Consider the following 23,540-nt stretch of genomic DNA (forward strand, 5'->3'; position numbering starts at 1 on the left):
GTTGGAGGCATCTGTGTAGAGGTTGGACAGGAATATGGTCCTGGCTGCTGCATTCAGGATGGATTGGAGGGTTTAGTAAGTGAGAGACCGATTAGTAGAGAGATGCAATAGTCCAGATGAGAATGAATACTAGTAACAGAGTTTTTGCAGAGTCAAAGGTGAGGAAAAAGTTGGATTCTGGAGATGTTTTTGAGGTGTAGCTGACATGAGCTAGTGAATGATCGGATGCACGGAGTGAAGGAAAGATCTGCATCAAACATAACCCCAAGACAGCGGGTGTGCTGCTTAGTAGTTATGGTTGAACCACAAATGGAAATGGTAATATTGGGTTTAGGAAGCTTAGTAGAGGTAGGAAACACAAGGAGTTTCGTTTTTGACAGTTTCAGTTAGTCTGGGTTCACATTGCGTTAACAGCAGCCCGTTCAACAAATACGTTAAGGGGTTAACGCAAGTGCCGGTATGGCTGCCCGCTAGCGCAGATAGTGCTAGAGCACCCAATGACGGAACATCGCTAGCGCACGCCCATTATGGGCGTGCGCTAGCGATGCGTCCGACATTGCATTCAATGGCGGCGTTAACGGTCTACCTTACACCGCGTTATGACGCGGTGTAACGTAGTCCATTTAACGGACGCGCAGAACGCAATGTGAACCTAGCCTTATAGATATAGGGAGGACATGATGTTATAGACAGCAGACAGACAGTTGCTGGCATTCCCCACTAATAAAGTGGTGATGTCAGAAGACAATGTGTATAATTGGGTGTCATCAGCATAGAGCTGGTACTGAAAACGGAATCTGCTGATGGTTTGACCAATAGACGTGTATAGTGAGGAGAGGAGGGAACCTAGGACTGAACCCTGACAGTAAGGAGAAGAGTCAGTAGAAGATACAATGAAGAGTGGTCAGAAAGGTAGGATGTCTCAGTAGCTTTAAGACTGATAGAGTGGAGCATAGTGTAGAGGGGCTGGAGATCCACAGTGTCAAATGCTGCAGAGAGATCTATGGAAATCAACAGGGAATAGTGACCATTAGATTTAGCTGTTAGTAGGTCGTTAGAGACTTTAGTGAGGGCAATTTCTGTAGAGTGTAAGGAGCATAAACCGAATTGCAAAGGGTCAAGAAGAGAGTTTTCAAGAGATAGTGGGTCAGGTCTGTAGTTAGCAGCGCAATTCTGGTCGAGGCATGGTTTATTAGGTAATTGGACTATTCTGATGTGTTTGAAGAAAGAGAGAAAGATACTTAATGAGAGGTTAAATATTTTAGTTATGTGAGTGGTGCGAAAACAGCAATAAATAATATTATGTGATAAATCACATGATCCTACCTGAATTTGGGGAACATAGCTAAAGCAGGAATTAAAACATTACTTTTAATAGATATAAATAAGAAATGTATGAAACAAATGTCACCCAAAAACGTGTCAATAAAAAGTACCACTAGGTATGTCCAAATTTGTGTACTATATATAGATAAACACTAATGGATAAACTTGAGGACACTGGCAGTGGTCCAGTGTTCAAATGTTTAGACCAAGGAACCTGGTTTAGTGACAAAAAAACACAACATAAACCAATGGTACTTATAAAGTACCCAAACCAATAATAAGGTACCCTGGTTGCATTAATATTAGCAGTCAATCATATACTGAAAAAATATAATAAAGAGGGGTACAGATAATTGGGAGAATAAATAATTATGGAACAATCTCACCAATTATTGTCGAGGATGAGAGAGCCGGAACCCCAGTGGTGCTTCTATGACAAGTCCGTTTTGTCGCACGACTTCAGGAGACAATTCCCTGTCAATCCCTATGGGGCTATTATTGATCTCAATCCCCGAACTCCTGCCCTTACAAGGACAGTCCACAGCTACCCCTACAAAATAACAAGCCCTGCACTCTCCCTAGAAGGTCCCAACGCGTTTCTTTGCAAGCAGGATCATCAGGGGACTAGCTTGCTGGGAGATAAAGTGCTTCAGTGCTAAAGATAGAGCTGCCACCCTCTATGCTGGACACTGCCAGTGTCCTCAAGTTTATCCATTAGTGTTTATCTATATATAGTACACAAATTTGGACTTACCTAGTGGTACTTTTTATTGACACGTTTTTGGGTGACATTTGTTTCATACATTTCTTATTTATATCTATTAAAAGTTATGTTTTATGTGAGTGGTGACAGCTGGAGAGATGGATTGAAGGAGGTAAGAGGGAATAGGATCAGTGGTGCAGGTAGTAGTGTGAGAAGATGTGACAGGTTCAAAGAAAGAAAGTGAGCTTGATGAAGTGCGGGAGGGAAGGGAATGCAATAAATCAGTGGATTGGGATAAAATGTCAGCCTTAACAAACGTGACAAACATAGCCACATGTTTGGCTATCAGAGGAGAGAGAAATGGGGTCCCTCGATTTCCCCCCCCCCCCCCGGTACCTGTAGAGCCTCTGCAACCCCTCATGAAGTCCCCCAGACCGCCGTTGTCTTTTTCCAGGAAGAAAATGGCGGGCGTATGCGTAGTGCGCGCGCAGAAACCTGGCACCCGGCAACAATAAGAAATTGTTCCTATTGGTTCATTTTGATCACTGTGAAAGACCCCATCACAGTAATCAAAATAAAAAAATTGTAAATCAAACCGCCCTTTTTCATCCCCTTAGTTAGGTAAAAATAATAAAATACATAAAATGTATTTATTTCCATTAGGGTTAGAGTTGGGATAGGGTTGTGGTTATGGTTGGGATTAGAGTCAGGGTTGGGATTAGGGTTAGGTTTGTTGTTAGGGTTATGGTTAGTGTTGGGATTACGGTTAGGGGTGTGTTGCGGTTAGGGTTGGGAGTAGGGTTAGGAGTGTGTTGAGGTTAGGGTTGGAGTAAGAAATGGGGGGGGTTCCACTGTTTTGGTAAATCAGGGGGTCTCCAAACACTGCATGGTGCCACCATTGATTCCAGCCAATTTTGCATTAAAAAAGTCAAAAGGTGCTCCCTCCCTTTTGCACCCAAATAGTGGGTTTCCCCTACATATGGGGTATCAGCGTACTCAGGAGAAATTGCACAACAAATGCTGTGGTCCATTTTCTCCTGATACCCTTATGAAAATAAAAAAATGGTTCCAAAGTAATTTTTTTGTGAAAAAAGTAAAGACTTCTTGAATGTGGTTTTGTGCACCTTGAGGGTTGCAGTTTTTAGAATTTTATCACTTTTGGGTATATTGACACCCCAAACTCACTTCAAATGTGAGGTGGTCCCTAAAAACATGGTTTTGTAAATTTAGTTGAAAAAATGAGAAATCGCTTGTCAAATTTTAACCCTTATAACGTCCTAACAAAAAAAAAATTATGTTTCCAAAATTGTGCTGATATAAAGTTAACATATGGGATATGTTTATTATCTATTTTGTATGACATCACTCTCTGATTTAAGGGTACAACAATTAAAAGTTTGAAAATTGCAAAATTTTCACAATTTTTGCCAAATATCCGATTTTTCATAAATAAGCGCAAGTTATATCGAAGAAATTTTACCACTAACATGAAGTACAATATGTTACAAAAAAGCATTCTCAGAATCAGTGGGATACCCGGAAGCGTTCTACAGCTATAACCACATAAATTGACAATGGTCAGAATTGATAAAATTGGCTTGGTCATTAAGTACCAAATTTGGCCCTGTCACTGAGAGATAATAATGGAGTTATCGTATGTCCTAGCCACACATCAGTTACATTTTTGAGATCTCTGGAACAGACCGAACGCTTTCCATAGTGTCAATCCGTTCTAGCACCCCAGGATGGGGAGTTACGCAGATCAGCTTGTAGAAGCCAGGTAGCAAAGTCATGTTTGTTCTCTAAGCGCAACAGGGGCTCGACTAGATCCGATGGCGCCAGAACTGCCACCATGCAACCTTCCATTGGGAAGTTATAATCTTTCATAGGTTTGTAGAGTTTTAGCTACAAACCCTAGAGGAGGGGAATAAGGACCATCCTGGAGGTGGAACATGGAGTGACCATCCAAGGGGTTAAATGCCTGTATAAGGCCATGTGCTCTCTCTTTGTCATGCATGCTGTTCACTTCCAAAAAGGGGGCCACATCAAGTAATGTGCTGGAAAGAACTGGAACCAGCTGGCAGCTCCATGCACCCATGGGGTCCAGCACACATGGTCAAACATCAAACCACTAACTGACATGTTTCATCCTATATCTTTTGTACTTCACCTGTATTTGCATATCTGACCATTGCATATGTATAATCATTGTGTATATTGGGTAGTGTCTGTGTGAAACTGTGCCAAGCTGAGCTTACATGTCCCCAGGTAGTCACATTAGTGCAAGTGAGGAGACTACCTTGTGATCCCTCTGACGTAATAGGGACGTCAGATGGGATGGCGAGGTTTGAGTTCATCACATGTGGTTGTGCTGATAACGCAGTGGGATTGAGATTATAGTGTGTGTGAGTGTGGGACGCATACTCCCAGACACTAAAGAATTCCAGCAGTAGCTTTTTGTGGCTGTGGTCTCAAGAACAGCTCACCACTAGACAGTCTGAGTGCAAATACTGTAAGGTATATGGGTGCATCAGGTCGCAGCTTTGTGTCAGTGACCAAAGGTTGCCAGGTTGGCCTCTGGCAGCCAGTGGCTGAGCCAGGAAGTTGGCCAATGCTTTGGACGGTGGGGAGGAGGTGGAAGACTATGTTGCTCCCGTCAGAAGGGGAATCAGTTGCTGATGGTCAGTCCTGCAGTAGGCCGCTCACCACCTGCCCGTCTCCCCAGCCCAGTAGGCTCGGATATCCTCCTGCAAGCTACTCTGGCCAGACTCCAGGCTGGAGATAAGGCCTTCTATGAGACCTTCATAGCTGCAGCAGAACGTCATGAGGAATCTGAGCGTGAACACTAGCTACAAATGCTCAAGTTCCAGTCGCAGACCCCAGCCAGTTGTGAGTCCCCTGAGGTCCGGATCCGGAAGCTACATGTGGAGGACTTCCTTCTGCTGGACAAAGGAGGGGACTTGGACACTTTCTTGCTGGCATTTGAAAAAACTTGCCATCAAAACCATCTGCCTAAGAACCAGTGGGTCCAGTTCGTAACCCCTCGTCTCAGGGGTAAGGCCCCAGAATTTTTTGGGTATCTGCCCAGCGAGACCACCCTGAGCTATGAGGATATCAAGCAGGCTCTGGTCCAGCTGTATAACTTGACCCGTGAGACGTACCGGAAGAAGCTGCAGAGAATGCAGCGGGTTCCTGCAGACATCTGGGCCGGTCACATGCGATCCCTACTGAGAGCAGTCACCCAATGGAGCAAGGGATAGGAGCTCACCACCGTCCAGCAACTGAGCAGTTTTTGTGGAAATGCCAGGAGGACCTCCAGCAGTATCTCCATGAATGAAAACCAAATGGGGCATATGCAACAGTGACTGTCCCTGCCCTTTCCCCCAAACCCAAGGGGTCACCTGCCCATGCTTCCTTCTCCACGTAATGGGGGAACTCTGAATATGTCATCTCTGCAAACAGCTGGGATTCTTCAAAGCCAGGTGTCTCTAGCGCCAGAAGTTCCGTCTACGTCTCAGAAACTGTCCACTGTTTTGTGTGTGGGTGAGGATGGTGGGAGGTACATCGACAATTTTCATCCCATGACCATAGGCCAGGCCGTGGCCATGGGACTGTGGGACACTGGTGCCGAGATGACTCTTTTGCGGCCTGAACTGATGTCCCCACAGTATTTAGTACCTGGGAAAATCCTCGCTGTCACCGGGATTGGAGTAGTTGAACTGGCGCTTTGTCGCCAGGGTGTAGTTGGACTGAGGCGCTGAGAAGGGAGTGCGGGAGGTGGGAGTATACTCAAATTTTCCCAAGAGTGTTTTGCTTGGGACAAACTTGGGGAGGCTAATATCCCAGTATGTGGCCACTGAACCCCCATTGCCTGATCCTCCAGGCAACAATGTAATGTCCACGCCTGTTTACGTTAACATGTCTACTAATGGGGATGTGGGTGGTGGTTGATGTACTGTATCTCTCTCCCTTCCTGGAGAATATGGGGGGATTTAAGTGATGCCCATCAACTGTAGCATATCGTAATACAGTCCTCCTTCAGCATGTGTAGCTTCAACAGGACACCTGCGTAACTGCTTCATTCAATCAGATGGGAATTTCATAGAGAGGTTTAAGGATAATATGGAGTTGTCGTATATCCTAGGCACACATCATTTACATTTTAGTGATCTCTGGAACAGGCCAAATGCATTCCAGGATCTCTATCTGTTCTAGCACCCCAGTGTGGGGAGATACGCCAAATGGCTAGTAGTAGCCAGGTATCAAATCTGTGATTTGTCTCTGAGCATGATGGGGGCCCGGCAGGATAGGATGGCGCTTGAACCTCCACTCTATTACATTCCGTTGGGAAGTTATCATCTTTCATATGTTTTGGGACTTTTAGCTACAAAACCCCAAGGGAGGGGGATAAGGACCATCCCGGGGGCACGGGACAGGGAGTAGCCAGCCAAGGGGTTAAATGCTTATGCATGGCCATGTGTTTTCTCTCCATTTCTCTCTTTATCATGTTCACTTCTAAAGGGGGAAACGACATCAAGTAACGTGCTAGAAGGAACTGGAACCAGCTTGCAGCCCCTTGCTCCCCTGCAATCTATTACACATGGTCGAACATCAAATCGGTAACTGATATGTTTCATCTTATATTTTTTGTACTACACCTATATTTGAATATCTGACCACTGTATAAGCATAACCATTGTGTATATAGTGTATTGTCTAGTATGCCCTTAAGGCAATTAAATATATAATTTAACCTTGGGCTGTTCTTTTATTTCGATCCACAAATCCACATGTCCGTGTTCTCGGTTTTAACATCACATGCTACCGAGGCTGGTTTCTAGCTCGATTTAAACCCGTTAACGGACTAGGCTTATATCTAATGAGGAACTGGTGGCAGTCATACCAGGCTGGCAGAGCTCTGTTTCACTGGTGCTAGTTAAAGGGACCTCTTAGCCTGTCAGGTTTGTGAGCGAGTGTGGTGCCACGTCAGCAGCTGCATGGGCCACCTTCTCTCACTCCCCGTGCCTTCCTGGGACCGTGTAGACAAGGGATGTCTGTGTAAAACTGTGCCAAGCTGACCTTACGTGTCCCAATGGGGTGCAGAACATCACGTTGGTGCAAGTGAGAAGACTGTACCGCGTGTTCCTTCCGACATAATAGTGAAGTCAGACGGGGTAGCGAGGTGCGGGTTTATCACAAATATAATTATATGTTCTGTGGAATCAATGATGAAAAACATACCTTTGTGCTAAGGATATCCCATAAAAAAAATCATACAAGCCATGAGGACTGTTTGTGTAGAGTGTATTCGAGCAGCTTTTGCTATATTACATTGTACCATTTTTGTAAAACCTATTTATACTCATGTGTTATATCTCTGATCGTTGATACTAATCAGGCTGCTCTTACTACAGTCTCCTTCACATTTTCCAGTTTACAAAACATTTTTTACCACATACCAACCACAGCTTGATTTTAATTCTTCCTCAGAATGACAAGATATCACGATACATTTTTGAGTGTGTAGCAGATTTCCTGTCTAGTTACCAGTTGCTCTTCCCTAATTATGTACCCTGTATGATTTGTACTGGTTTGTGCAACAGTATTTATACATACCACAACTCCCCCTAACACCACCCCGGACAGTTGCCCACATTTGCATGCTTTGTTCAAACAGTCCAAGTGGATTGTATTCTTTATTTATGGGACATCCTTAATGCAAAGGTATATGTTTTTCATCAGTGATTCCATTCCTGTTATTTAGCACACGATTGTGTTGTGTGCAGTACCGTATGCTCCTTGGTGTGGACTTACCTCTCATATACTTTTTTCTCTTCCGGGACCACGGGTGTGTGTCTATATTTATCCTCAATATGTGTTTACCCCTATCTCTAGTAATTGCGTTGTTGCACAGGATTCTTTATGATGTTACATTGGCCTCATCTTCTACCCATTCAGTTTCCTACAATTTCGGCTCCTGTCAGTGGAGATCTACTATCTAAAATAATTTTCCTGATTCATCTGTCAATGATGGATAGGGAGATGGACAAGATGGCTGAGAAGATATTACACCTCACCCTAGAGATCCTCTTACGGCTTACTGGAGAGGTGAGAGATTCTGATGAAATCACATTACATCATTCTTATCTATGGGAATAACAGATGGACAGAACTGGAGAGGTGAGGACTCTGGGAATGTCTGTAGTGAGATTTATTAATGTGTCTCTCCATAACCAGGATTACACAGTAGTGAAGAAGACCTCTAGTGAGCGCTGTCAGGACCCTGTGTCTGATGGATGGGGAAGACCCCTGAGCCCAATTATGGGGCCTCCACCTCACCCCCTGATACATGAGGACATCAATGACAAGAAGATTCTAGAACTCGCCTATAAGATCATTGATCTGCTGAATGGAGAGGTGACACTGCTGGGAATACTGTGACGTTATACAGTAATGCTATGAATGGATCGGGGGGATGACGGTATCATTGTATATGTCAGGTTCCTATAAGGTGTCAGGATGTCACCGTGTATTTTTCCATGGAGGAGTGGGAGTATTTAGAAGGACACAAAGATCTGTACAAGGACGTCATGATGGAGGTTCCCCAGCCCCTCACATCATCAGGTAATGGAAAGGACTAAATACACACGGCCTATAATTATCTGTATGTGAAGAATGAATTCACTCCTTGTATGTGTTTCCTCCAGTTCTATCCAGTAAGAGGACAACACCAGAGAGATGTCCCCGTCCTCTTCTTCTTCAGGACTGTAAACAAGAAAATCCAGATGTTCCTCAGGATCATCAGGTACATGGCGAAAAGGTGTCATGAGCTCTCCCCTATGATGTGTAAACGGCTGTGAAGGTCTTGTGTTCAGTCTTGTTTTCTCCACCAGTATTATATGTTTTATACTTGTGTAATGAGAACAGTGGAGATGGCAGGATTATAGCTGATCACAGATGTGACTTCTCCATCTTTCTGTAACTTTTACAATATTTGTTTCAGGGGAAAGATCTGACCTATATTAATACTATAGAGACATGTGTGAGGGGTGATGAGCGGTGTAAAGAGGAGATTCATACAGATACATGGACAGGTGAGTAGTAACCACCAAATGCAGAGAAGTTACAGATTCTTCTTAGTCTTTGTCTGACTCTGCTTTATCAGTTGTCTTGCCCAGTCATTTCACAATTAAAGGTCAACATTTTGCCTTTAGATGACTGCATGGTCCTCCATCCAAAACTGTCCCTATTAGTTTGAGCATTTATATAAGAACTTGTACTGGAGTAATCCATTGTTGAATCTATGAAGCCAGAAAATAAAAATCCCCCTTTATTAGTAAATGAAATGTAATATTTCTTAATCTTGAAAAGTTTTCTCTAAATGTCTAATATTTCTTAAAGAAACTCATCTGACAAAAAATATTGTCCCCTACAACAGTTTGGATTGCTGAAAGCTACCATGTCACATAATATAATTACCCAGAGATGTCACAGTTCCTCATTTCATTTAATCGATTTCTACTGCTCTATCTTTGTTTCTATCTAGTTCCCATATTTCACATCTGACATGAGTCACTTAATGTAGTTATAAATTTAAAATGCTTAACCTGATCCAAGTGATCCTGAGATTGTTGGATTGTATTCTGTGACACATTGTACTTTACGTAAGTGGTATTTTAGGTAAATTTGTTTTGAGTTTATTTATGGAAAAAATCTGAAATTTGCCAAATATTTTGAAGAATAAGAAAGTTAAAACATTGATTTTGTATCCTCTTAAAACAAATAGTTATACCACACAACAGATTTAATAAATAGCACAAAATAAGAGCATGAACCGCACATCCAAAAATCATTGATCTAAAGCCACTAGGGAAAAGTTTATATAACTGAACATGTGGTTCTTAGTCTAACATTCTGACCATAGTGTATGAAGCCCACTGCCACGTCACGGCAAACCTCGTAGTGGCTCCTACCGCCCTAATGGAGCTAAGCCGTGCGCTGACCACCCCCACCGAGGCAATGCACCAGCAGGGCAGACGGCCTGGTGCCCCACAGCACCCATGCTGCAAGACTGAGTCCCCATGACTCCAGACCGCACCGCCCCACCAGCACAAAACCACAGTAACAATGGCTGCCACACAGCACCCACAGCAAATGAAAGGAGCACTGAAACTCCCCTTCCTCCAGCTCTTCAGTGAGAGCAAAAATGGGCTAGACCCCTTACTTTGCAGTATCCTGACTTAGCAGGATTGAATTAGCAGGAGACTGCAAAGTAAGGGGTCTAGCCCATTTTTGCTCTCACTGAAGAGCTTGATGGAGGGGAGTTTCATTGCTCCTTACATTTGGTGTTGGTGCTGTGTGGCGGCCATTGTTGCTGGGGCATTGTGCTGGTGGTGCGGCACGGTCTGGAGTCATGGGGACTCTTTCTTACAGCATGGGTGCTGTGAGACACCAGGCCGTCAGCCCTGCCGCTGCAATGCCACACTGGCGGTGGTCGGCGCTCGGCTCCACTCCATGGGGGTGATGGGGACTCCTTTCATTTGGTGCTGTGTGGCGGCCATTGTTGCTGTGGTTTTGTGTAGGTGGAGCAGCGTGGTGTGGAGACCCCGGGCCGTCAGCCCTGCCAATGCATAGCCGCTGTGGTGGTGTTCGGCACATGGCTCCGCTCCGTTAGGGCCGTAGGACCTATTATGAGGTTTGCCGTGACGTGGCAGTGGGCTTCATACAGTCTGATCGGAATGTTAAGTAGTGTTGAGCATTCCGATACTGCAAGTATCGGGTATCGGCCGATACTTGCTGTATCGGAATTTCCGATACCGAGATCCGATATTTTTGTGATATCGGGTATCGGGTATCGCAACAACATTAATGTAATAATGTGTAAAAAAGAGAATTAAAATAAAAAATATCGCTATACTCACCTGTCCGACGCAGCCGGGACCTCAGCGAGGGAACCGGCAGCGTTGTTTGTTTAAATTTCGCGCTTTTACTTGGTTACGTGAAGTCCCGGCTTGTGATTGGTCAGGGCGGCCATGTTGCCGGGACGCGGACCAATCACAGCAAGCCGTGACGAAATTACGTCACGGCTTGCTGTGATTGGTCCGCGTCCCGGCAACATGGCCGCCATTAACCAATCACAAGCCGTGACGTCACGGGAGGCTGGACATGCGCGTATTTTGAAAAGCGCGCGTGTCCAGCCTCCAGTGACGTCCCGGCAACATGGCCGCCATTAACCAATCACAAGCCGGGACGTCACGGGAGGCTGGACATGCGCGTATTTTGAAAAGCGCGCGTGTCCAGCCTCCCGTGACGTCATGGCTTGTGATTGGTTAATGGCGGCCATGTTGCCGGGACGCGGACCAATCACAGCAAGCCGTGACGTAATTTCGTCACGGCTTGCTGTGATTGGTCCGCGTCCCGGCAACATGGCGCCGTGACCAATCATAAGCCGGGACGTCACTGGAGGCTGGACACGCGCGCTTTTCAAAATATGCGCATGTCCAGCCTCCCGTGACGTCACGGCTTGTGATTGGTTAATGGCGGCCATGTTGCCGGGACGCGGACCAATCACAGCAAGCCGTGACGTAATTTCGTCACGGCTTGCTGTGATTGGTCCGCATCCCGGCAACATGGCCGCCCTGACCAATCACAAGCCGGGACCTCACGTAACCAAGTAAAAGCGCGAATTTTAAACAAACAACGCTGCCGGTTCCCTCGCTGAGGTCCCGGCTGCGTCGGACAGGTGAGTATAGCAATATTTTTTATTTTAATTCTTTCTTTTACACATTAATATGGTTCCCAGGGCCTGAAGGAGAGTTTCCTCTCCTTCAGACCCTGGGAACCATCAGGAATACCGTCCGATACCTGAGTCCCATTGACTTGTATTGGTATCGGGTATCGGTATCGGATTGGATCCGATACTTTGCCGGTATCGGCCGATACTTTCCGATACCGATACTTTCAAGTATCGGACGGTATCGCTCAACACTAATGTTAAGCTGAGAACCTCATGTTCAGTTATATATCTATTTTTGCCGAGAGGCATTGGATCATTGTATTATTTTTGGAGGTGCTGTCCTTTCTCTTTTTTCAGCATATAGCATGTTCTGTCCTTTTTTTCTTTGGATGTGCACTCCTCCCATTTGGCACAGGGGATTTTAATTAGCAGGAGACTGCAAAGTAAGGGGTCTAGCCCATTTTTGCTCTCACTGAAGAGCTTGATGGAGGGGAGTTTCATTGCGCCTTACAGTTGGTGTTGGTGCTGTGTGGCATCTAATGTTGCTGGAGCTTTGTGCTGGTGGGGCGGCAAGGTCTGGAGTCATGGGGACTCTGTCTTGCAGCATGGGTGCTGTGAGACACCAGGCCGTCTGCCCTGCCACTGCATTTCTGCTGTGGCGGTGGTCGGCGCACGGCTCCGCTCCATGGGTGCGATGGGTACTCCTTTCATTTGGTGCTGGTGCTGTGTGGCGACCATTGTTGCTGTGGTTTTGTGTTGGTAGAGCAATGCAGTATGGAGATCTCAGGCAGTCTGCCCTGCCAATACATGGCCGCTGTGGTGGTGTTCGGTGCATTGCTCTTCTCTGTTAGGGCGGTAGGACCCACTACGAGGTTTGCCGTGACAAGGCAGTGAGCTTCATACAGTCTGATCGGAATGTTAAGCAGAGAACCTCCCGTTCAGTTATATATATTTTTGGCGAGAGGCATTTGAACATTGTATGATTTTTGGAGGTGCTGTCCTTTCTCTTTTTTCAGATTTAATAAATAGCATTTATCATATTTCTACTTTACGTCAACAGCATTTTTGAAACATTCTTTTATATTTTTAAGACTTTAAAAGGTTTAAACATCCAATTATCATACTTTAAGGAATTTTACTTTACAAACTATTTTTTGGTGACCAAATTACCTTTGGAGTTACTTGGAGGGCCTATATTTTTTAAAATTGCACTCCTCATAGCATCAAAAACCACATTCAGGAAATGTAACCCTTAAGGTATATTACATTATGGGAAAATAGAAAAAAAAATGACCCCCACAATATTTTTTGCAGCCTCTTTTAAATAGGACAGTATGTATAACAAGGGTGTCACGTCTCTCTGGAAGACCTTGAGTTAGATGGTCACATTGGATAATGAATCGCAGGTCTTCTTTAGAGATGGTGTGAATATGTGTTCCATGTTAAATGGATTTAGTTTATCTGGAGCTGAAGAGGTTAATGACCCGCTGTATGCTGGTCACATAAATGCATCTGCATTTCAGCTGCTTCTGATCGGGTCATTACTTCTTCCTATATAAACTGGTTAGACCTTCTTGTCCCTGCCAGTGAAAGATTCATCTTCCTGTACTGTGTGCTAAAGCTAACTGTTTTTTGTAGAGTCGTTGTAGTAGTGATCTGTGGTTTGCTGTAGTACATGTGTGTTTATCTTCTGAACCCTGTTTCCATTTAGTTTATTCCTCCCTGTCCCTATCCTCCTCCCATTTGTTGATTAGTGCTTTTGAATAATAGAGGTTTTTTGTGGATGTTTACATTACATATCTGTTGTATACCTCATGGGGTAGGGGAGGGGACAGACCAGAGTTTAATAGCATAGTAAAATCGGAGACTCTGGCTTCCCTACCTTCAAAAGTACCTCCTGAGACAGGGATAGGTAGGACTCCAGTTCCAGGGACAGTTACTTACAAAAGACCATCACAATGTGACAATATAATACTATTTGAGCACATGGCAGGGCTCCGTAGTAAAGGAGCATCATTTGGCTTTGTGAATGCAGATTTTACTGGAATAGATAAGGGCACCTTTTGAAGATCACCTAAGGTTCCAGAATGGTAGAAAAAACTTAGAAAAAATTGACTCAGTTAGGCTACTTTCATATTTGCGGTTAAGTCCGCAGTGTATCAACCGCAAACGCATGCAAAAACGCATGCAAACGTCTGATAATGCAGCGTTTTTTATCCGCATCAGCTTACGCATGATGGTAAAAAAAACGCAGCATTTGCATGCGTTTTTACGTGTTTGCGCTTTTTAAGCGCATGCGTTTGATATTTCCAGGAGGGTGTGTCTTTAATGGGCATGCGCAGTCCGAAGTACCAAGCGCATGAAACGAATGCGTAAGCAAAGACATGTGTACGCATGTGTTCCCATAGATAGTAATGCGTTTTTTTGCCGCATTCCTTGCGCTAACAACCGCATACGTTTCTAGGCGGCAAATTGACGGCTCTAAAATGACTACATGTTGCGTTTACCGCGCCAAACCGCAGACGACGAAACGACGCATGCGTCATCAAACGTGGCAAAACGCAACAGATCGCAGACGCATGCGTCCCTAATGTAAAATATAGGAAAACACAACGCATGTGGATAATTGCGGAAGAAACGCTGTGGACACAACCGCAAATGTGAAACCGGCCTTACCCTCAGTGAACTCCTCTTCAGGAGTAGCTACTATTTTTATTCCGCAAATATTCTCTGGAAACTAACACGCACTGGATGTTGAATGACAATTGCAAATATTTTAGTACCTGATGAGTGGTACCTAGCTTGTGCTTCTGGAGACATGCACACTTTCAATGTTTAAGTGTATTCTTCCCGTTAGTACAATGCTAAACATGTGGACGCTAACATTTTATGGTCACACTGTAAAGGTACCTTCACACTAAGCGACTTTGCAGCGAGAACGACGACGATCCGTGACGTTGCAGCGTCCTGGATAGCGATCTCGTTGTGTTTGACACGCAGCAGCTATCTGGATCCCGCTGTGATATCGCTGGTCGGAGCTAGAAGTCCAGAACTTTATTTAGTCGCTGATCACCCGCTGTCCATCGCTGGATCGGCGTGTGTGACGCCGATCCAGCGATGTGTTCACTTGTAACCAGGGTAAATATCGGGTTACTAAGCGCAGGGCAGCGCTTAGTAACCCGATATTTACCCTGGTTACCATTGTAAAAGTTAAAAAAAACCACTACATACTCACATTCTGATGTCTGTCACGTCCCCCGGCGTCCACAGGGTTACGCCCTGCTGCTCAGAGCTTCCTGCACTGACTGTGTCAGCGCCGGCAGTAAAGCAGAGCACAGCGGTGACGTCACCGCTGTGCTCTGCTTTACTGCCGGCGCTGACACATTCAGTGCAGGAAGCTCTGAGCAGCAGCGCGTAACCCTGTGGACGCCGGGGGATGTGACAGACATCAGAATGTGAGTATGTACTTTTTTTTTTTTTTTACTTTTACAATGGTAACGAGGGTCAATATCGGGTTACTAAGCGCGGCCCTGCACTTAGTAACCCAATGTTTACCCTGGTTACCCGGGTGCTGCAGGGGGACTTCGGCATCGTTGAAGACAGTTTCAATGATGCCGAAGTCGTTCCCCTGATCGTTGGTCGCTGGAGGGAGCTGTCTGTGTGACAGCTCCCCAGCGACCACACAACGACTTACCAACCATCACGGCCAGGTCGTATCGCTGGTCGTGATTGTTGGTAAGTCGTTTAGTGTAACGGTACCTTAAGGTTCGAACAAGGGAGACGTTTGGCTTTGGGAATGCAGATTTTGCTAGATTGGTTTATGGAAGACTTGCTATTGTTTTTGAAGCTTATGGATGTTGCATTTCAAGGTCTACTGTTAGATTTTAGCTGTTTTTGTCTTGGTCAGTAATTGAATTTTGGTTCATACAGTGGGTACGGGAAGTATTCAGACCCCGTTAAATTTTTCACTCTTTGTTTTATTGCAGCCATTTGCAAATTCAAAAAAGTTCATTTTTTTTCTCATTAATGTACACTCTGCACCCCATCTTGACTAAAAAAAACAGAAATGTAGAAGTTTTTACAAAACTATTGAACAAGGAAAATCGAAATCTCACATGCTTACAAGCATTCAGACCGGGGGGGGGAATGAATGTGGCCTGCCTGCTTGCCAGCCAGCCAGCCTATGGAGATGGCTGCTTGATACAGAGGAGCTCCACAGGACCATAAACCGGCTCTACATGGCTTCATATCGTTTACCCACCCAGACCTGTGTGAGTACCTCATGCCTGTCATGCACGAGGGGAAAGCCTGCAAACCGGCTGTGCCAGCTAAACTTACTGACTTTAATGCGATAGACAAACCAGCTTGTCCCTCCAGTGAAATGGCCCTACCGTCCTCTGCAGCTGCCTCCTCCTACACATCTCACTCCTCAGGCTGCGAATCTGCACAGAAGGGAAACTCCTCTGACATCCGCCTCACAGAACAAACAATGCAGAGATTGCTATCTTCACTAAGAGCATCCTTAAGGTACCTTCACACGAAGCGACGCTGCAGCGATAGCGACAACGATGCCAATCGCTGCAGCGTCGCTGTTTGATCGCTGGGGAGCTGTCACACAGACCGCTCTCCAGCGACCAACGATGCCGAGGTCCCCGGGTAACCAGGGTAAACATCGGGTTGCTAAGCGCAGGGCCGCGCTTAGTAACCCGATGTTTACCCTGGTTACCAGCGTAAAAGTAAAAAAAACAAACAGTACATGCTCACCTGCGCGTCCCCCAGCGTCTGCTTCCTGACACTGACTGAGCTCCGGCCCTAACAGCACAGCGGTGACGTCACCGCTGTGCTTTCACTTTCACTTTAGGGCCGGCGCTCAGTAAGTGTCAGGAAGCAGACGCTGGGGGACGCGCAGGTGAGCATGTACTGTTTGTTTTTTTTTACTTTTACACTGGTAGCCAGGGTAAACATCGGGTTACTAAGCGCGGCCCTGCGCTTGGTAACCCGATGTTTACCCTGGTTACCAGTGTAAAACATCGCTGGTATCGTTGCTTTTGCTTTCAAACACAACGATACACGGCGATCGGACGACCAAATAAAGTTCTGGACTTTATTCAGCGACATCACAGCAGGATCCTGATCGCTGCTGCGTGTCAAACTAAACGATATCGCTAGCGAGGACGCTGCAACGTCACGGATGGCTAGCGATATCGTTACAAAGTCGTTTCGTGTGAAGGTACCTTTACAAGAAGACTTGAGGGACATGATAAAACACATTAAAGGAGACGTTCAGGAGCTGGGGGAGCGAGCCTCACACATAGAAGCTAAAATGGCACAGTTTGCAGAATCGCACAATGCACTCATAGATGCTAATGCAGCCCTAGAGGAAGAGGTATTTCGCCTGAATAACAAACTCTGTGATCAGGAGGACAGAGCAAGGCATAATAATGTTAAAATCAGGAATTTCCTGAAGCCATTACTGACAAAGATCTGCATGATTACTTTCAAAAGTTGCTAAAGTGGGAGTTGCCTGACTGGGATACTAGGGATCTTATTGTGGACAGGATCCACAGGGTCCCAAAGCCCAAAAATATAGACCCAGCTCTCCCACGTGATACATTGGCAAGGATTCGTTTTCTTCCAGCTAAAGATACATTCATGCAGAAATTCAAGCAAGATCATCCACCTCCAGACCCTTTCTACAACCTGAATATCTTCCCTGATTTGTCTGCTGTTATCTTGGCCAAAAGGCGGGAATTTGCAGGGCTGTCTAGGATCCTCCATGAAAACAATATTCCGTACCGGTGGGGATTTCCGGTTAAAATGGTGGTCACTCGGGGCGCATGCGCGGACCTTGGTAGCGGCGGACATGTCGCGCTGAGCTCCGCTTCCCGACTGATCCCACACAGCCCTATTCAGCCGTCAGTGCGCAACAAACTTGCCGCCACCGGATAGTTTACATCCCCGGGAGCGGCGCCGCTGGTAATGCCGAAGTAGGGGAGCGTAGCCCAGCCCGCAGGCCGCTCCATTACGGATCTTCTCCTGAGCGGTAATACATCCAAGATGGCCGCCATAACAGCCTTATCCCCAGCCACGGTGCTGCAAGCAGAGGAGATTGCAGGCCAGGGAGAAACTGCTCAAAATATGGAAGCCATGATCTCCACAGTGGCACTCACAAAATCCCTGCGGGAGACTTTCAGGGCTGAGCTATCTTCAGCCATGCAGGGCATCGCTTCACAGCTCCAAGACATTATGCAACGCACAAATAACCTAGAAGGAAAAATGGAGGCTATGACGGACGCCATAGAAGAGGACCACGAGACACTCAGGCACCATACAGACCACATTAATGATCTGGAGCTCCGTTGCGAGGACTATGAAAACAGGTTCCTCAGGAGCAATCTAAGAATAAGAGGCCTCCCTGAGCATATTGTTGCCCTCAAAGAAACAGCGACCGCTCTTTTTACAGCTCTCCTGCCTGATTTAGATCCATCCCTCCTCCATATCACCAGAATCCACAGGGCCCTGGGTAAGCCTCGCTCTATTGAAATGCCTAGAGATGTGATTTTGAAACTGCATTATGAAGAAACGAGGAATTTGATCCTGATGGCAACCAGGGACCGCCCCTCTTTACCTAACTTACCAAACTCTGTACATATATATGCAGACATTGCCACGGCCACGCTGACCAGGAGGAGATCCCTCAGGCCCATCACGACCTCTCTCCAGATGGCTCAAGTTAAGTACCGTTGGGGATTCCCCTTTGCCCTGAACTTCACAGCTAACTCCCAATCATTTACCTGCCGATCCCTGGAAGAGGGAAAACAGGCTTTGATTAAAGCAGGAATACCGGTCAGTGCTGACACCCCCTCTCTCCCCCAGAGAAAACCTAGACCAGCAAGGGAATAGAAAGACTCCCCCAGAACAAGGAGTCAAAATGCACGGATCACCTGACCTGGCTCTCCTGTAGCGTAAGCGAAAGAAAATTACGTCCGCTGAGACCACCTCCACTGAAAAAGGAGACCTACACCTTAACCGAATCCGTCTTGTGTAATATACCCTGAATCCAGATGAGTATTTTGCCATTATGTGCCTGACTTATTTCTTATAGGGTTACCAAACCCATCTAAACCTCTTTTACCCCTTCATATCCTTTCTCCCTCCTCCCCCACCCTACCCCATCATTTGCCTCCTATCCCCTGTTCCCTATATCCCCTCCAACCCCCTTACCCCCCCCTTTTCCTCTTGCTTACCGACCCCTCCACTCTAATTAATATCAAAAAAGATTTGAATATTTACTTCGAAACCAATTCCACTGGCGACGTTTCACCCGGTTTGCTGTGGATGGCACACAAAAAATTCATAACAGGGTCATTGATCAAAATTGCCTCTACCAAAAAGAAACAATGATCGGAGCAACAGTTACAAATGGAAAGCAAATTGTCTAGATTAGAACAGGCAAACCAATCCGCCTCGTCACTCTATTTAATTAAACAGATCCATGACACTAAATTGAAATTAGATGCACTTCTAACAAACAAAACCGAAAAAGCACTGACATGGACCAGGGCGTCCTTCTACAAACACGCCAACAAACCTAGCAATATGCTAGCTCGTAAACTCAGAAATAAACAGCTTCTAAACAATATTCCCTTTATCAAAGACTTAACAGGCCAAACCACAGCCAACCCAGAAACTATCTACAGCACATTTCATAAATACTACCAAACTCTTTACACCTCCCCCCAACCTCCTCCCCCACAGCGTCTTCAGTCCTTCTTAGAGATTTTGAAACTTCCTAAGATATCTGCCTCCGCCATTGATCATCTTCAGACGCCCATCACCACAGAGGAAGTATCGTCCACAATTAAGAATCTCAAAAAAAACAAAGCTCCTGGTCCTGACGGCCTTACCGCATTATACTATAAAAAATTCGATGACATACTTACACCTCACATTCAACATTTCTGCAATGCCCTTCTTAACGGGAACCAAATGCCGCCTGAATTTTATATCGCATATGTAACAATAATCCCTAAACCTAGGAGAGACCATCTTTACCCCAAGAACTACAGGCCCATTTCTTTGTTGAATGTAGACCTAAAAATATTTACGTCTATCATGACAGCCAGACTCAATACAGTCCTACCTTCATTGGTCCATCGTGATCAAGTGGGATTTATACCTAAAAGGCAGGGCCCGGACAATATTAGAAGGAACCTGAATCTCATACACTCAGCAAATCATCACAGACGGCCCCTTTTGATGTTGGCTCTTGACATTGAAAAAGCCTTCGATTCGATCTCTTGGACTTACCTATTTGAAGTCCTAGCAAAATTTGGTATCCCGACAGGTATTATATCAAGCCTTAAATTACTATACGATAGCCCTATGGCCTACCTAAAATTACACTCCAATCAGCCCGTCCCTATCAAAATTCAGCGAGGCACCGCTGCCTGCTGTCGCCAGCCTTGTTCGCCCTGGCTATGGAGCCCCTAGCGGAGGCCATTCGAACTAACCCTAATATCCAGGGGCCCCGGGATCTGGCTGATCAATATAAAGCAAGCCACTTCGCAGACGATCTACTTTTGACCCTTACCAACCCAATTACTTCACTCCCAAATTTATTCACCGTCCTCCAAGAATTCGAACTCACATCAGGCCTTAAGATCAACGTTGACAAGTCTGAGGCCCTGTTTATTAATACCCCAAAAGACGCCCAAACCAACATAGTTTCCCAATTTAAATTTACTAAAAAAGAACATTACCTGACCTATTTTGGAGTTAACCTGACCTCCCATAGGTCGACTCTATTTAAATGGAACTACCTTCCACTACTAAAAAACCTCCAATCAGATCTCGCTAGATGGTCCTCTGTGACATTGTCCTGGCTCAGCAGATTGCACGCCATTAAGATGGTTACCCTCCCAAAATTCCTATACCTCTTCCGATCGTTACCTATCCCGTTACCACCCAAGACATTACATGAAATCCATACCATGATTTCAAAGTTTCTATGGCAAGGTAAGAGACCCCGTATTCGACAGAAAACCTTATTTATACACAGAAGATTGGGGGGTTTATCCTTACCCAATTTTATATTATACTATAAGTCGGCCCAACTGGCCCAGCTAATTAATGTCTGTACTGACAGGGATAATCAGCCCAGATGGATCGATCTAGAATCCTCCTTCATGGCCCCCTTCTCCCTACCAGGTCTACTCTGGACTTTGCAGAAACTCCCAAAGGGTCTTCATGTAACGGTGCCGTTTTCCTTTCACTCCCTGATCATTTGGCGGAAAGAGAGGTTTAAGCATGACCTACAATCTAGAGCATCCCTATTGACCAGCCTCTTCCATAATCCTGATTTTATACCAGGACTAGATCCCCGTCCCTTCTGGTGGATCTCTAACGGCATAACCACTCTGAGACACCTTAGCACGCCCTTCCACACCCTACTTACCCGACAAGAGTTCATCCAAAAACTCACACCCCCACCCGAGGAGACACTGCGTACATGTCAAATCTTCCATTTTGCCAGACAGACCCTACAATATAAAGTCCCCCCACGCCCTACAAATTTTGAACAGAAATGTTTAAACGACCCCCTGGGCAGGGGATCCATCTCCCTTATTTACGCCTCTCTAAATAACACCCAGGGTGACAAAAAGCTTAAATTTATGGAACAATGGGAGACAGATTTGAATATATCAATGTCCCTAGAGGAGTGGAGGAAAAATTGTAATACACTCTCTAAGGGTAGCTATCAGTCTTCATTGGTTGAGACATCCATCAAACTCCTGCATAGGACCTACCAAGTCCCGATCAAATTACATACAATTTACCCGAATGTATCAGACCTTTGCTTCAGAGGATGCGGGGCCCAGGGAAATCTTAAACATATTTGGTGGGAATGCCCGGTGGTTTCAGCTCTGTGGCGAAAGGTACACTCTGCTGTGATAAAAATGTATGGTAAAGTGGTACCTTTGAACCGTATTCCTCTTGGCTGCTAGGGTATCCGGCTTTTCTACTAAACTTCACAACCTAGTCAGCCAACTGTGCATGGCTGCAAAGCTACACATTGCATCGAGGTGGAGGACTGCTTCTCTTTCAATGTCGCTGGTCGTGGACAGGATGAACACCATCTTACTCTACGAAAGAATCCAAGCCACAAGAAACGACACATGGGACATCTTTTATCAGACTTGGCGACCCTGGATGGAACTGGATACTAATGTAAACCTAGGACAGACTTTAATATTATCCTTGTGATGGCTATGAAACTTGTTCGTGTTCACTCATGTTATTCAGTATGAAATACCTAATTGACCTCCCCCCCCCTCATGTACTTCTCTCCCCTGTCCTTGTCTTGTCGTTTATGAGTGTTTATTTTATGTAATCTAGTCGTTGATCGGCTTATGTTTACTTCCCGAGACTTAAATTGTATATTACTCCCTTGCACGGGAAAATTGTTGTTAATCTCTTGTTCAGAAAATAAAACTTATTGAAACTAAAATGGTGGTCACCCACGATGGGAGACTGCACATTTGCCACTCTCCTTTGCAGCTGGGGAAACTAATGAAAGAATTAAACCTAATTGCTCCCCAAGCCCCTTCACTGGTGAAGCCTGAGCTGGGCCATTCACGGAAAAAGCTCTCTCCTGATTGGTATAAGGCTTGAACTTAAGCATATACTGTAGGTTCTGTGCTATACTTTCCAATTCTGGGTTACGATAGTATAACCCCTTGCACTCTCATGAACCTAGAGCATGTCTTCCCTTTCCTTTCCGTCCTTGTTCCCTTCTCTGTTGGACGATGTGAGATTGCAACAGAAGTTAAGCTGATATGCTTTAGATTTTTTAAATGAGTATAAACCCCTTCATGACCCAGCCTATTTTGACCTTAATGACCTGGCCGTTTTTTGCAATTCTGACCAGTGTCCCTTTATGAGGTAATAACTCAGGAACGCTTCAACGGATCCTAGCGGTTCTGAGATTGTTTTTTGTTACATATTGGGCTTCATGTTAGTGGTAAATTAAGGTCGATAATTTCTGAGTTTATTTGTGAAAAAAACGGAAATTTGGCGAAAATTTAGAAAATTTCGCAATTTTCACATTTTTAATTTTTATTCTGTTAAACCAGAGAGTTATGTGACAGAAAATAGTTAATAAATAACATTTCCCACACGTCTACTTTACATCAGCACAATTTTGGAAACAAATTTTTTTTTTGCTAGGAAGTTATAAGGGTTAAAATTTGACAGGTGATTTCTCATATTTACAAAACCATTTTTTTGGGGACCACCTCACATTTGAAGTCAGTTTGAGGGTTCTATATGGCTGAAAATACCCAAAAGTGACACCATTCTAAAAACTGCACCCCTCAAAGTGCTCAAAACCACATTCAAGAAGTTTATTAACCCTTCAGGTGTTTCACAGCAGCAGAAGCAACATGGAAGGAAAAAATGAACATTTAACTTTTTAGTCACAAAAATGATCTTTTAGCAGCAATTTTTTTTATTTTCCCAAGGGTAAAAAGAGAAACTGGACCACGAACGTTGTTGTCCAATTTGTCCTGAGTACGCTGATGCCTCATATGTGGGGGTAAACCACTGTTTGGGCGCACGGCAGGGCTCGGAAAGGAAGGAGCGCCATTTGACTTTTTGAATGAAAAATTGGCTCCAATCTTTAGCGGACACCATGTCGCGTTTGGAGAGCCCCCGTGTGCCTAAACATTGGAGCTCCCCCACAAGTGACCCCATTTTGGAAACTAGACCTCCCAA

General features: G+C 45.2%; 1 protein-coding gene across 1 annotated transcript in view; it reads left to right on the plus strand.

The window, feature by feature from the left end:
* The window catches only part of LOC143767471 (uncharacterized), a 432,524-nt gene that overhangs the window by 387,289 nt on the left and 21,695 nt on the right, over positions 1-23,540 (plus strand). The window contains exons 2-7 of the mRNA XM_077255842.1: positions 6,551-6,648; positions 7,988-8,137; positions 8,267-8,446; positions 8,530-8,653; positions 8,737-8,834; positions 9,033-9,123. Coding sequence (XP_077111957.1) covers positions 8,057-8,137; positions 8,267-8,446; positions 8,530-8,653; positions 8,737-8,834; positions 9,033-9,123 — 574 coding nt within the window. The 5' untranslated portion in view covers positions 6,551-6,648; positions 7,988-8,056. The remainder of the gene's footprint in view (positions 1-6,550; positions 6,649-7,987; positions 8,138-8,266; positions 8,447-8,529; positions 8,654-8,736; positions 8,835-9,032; positions 9,124-23,540) is intronic.

Source organism: Ranitomeya variabilis, chromosome 4, assembly GCF_051348905.1.
Source record: "Ranitomeya variabilis isolate aRanVar5 chromosome 4, aRanVar5.hap1, whole genome shotgun sequence".
Lineage (NCBI taxonomy): Eukaryota > Metazoa > Chordata > Amphibia > Anura > Dendrobatidae > Ranitomeya > Ranitomeya variabilis.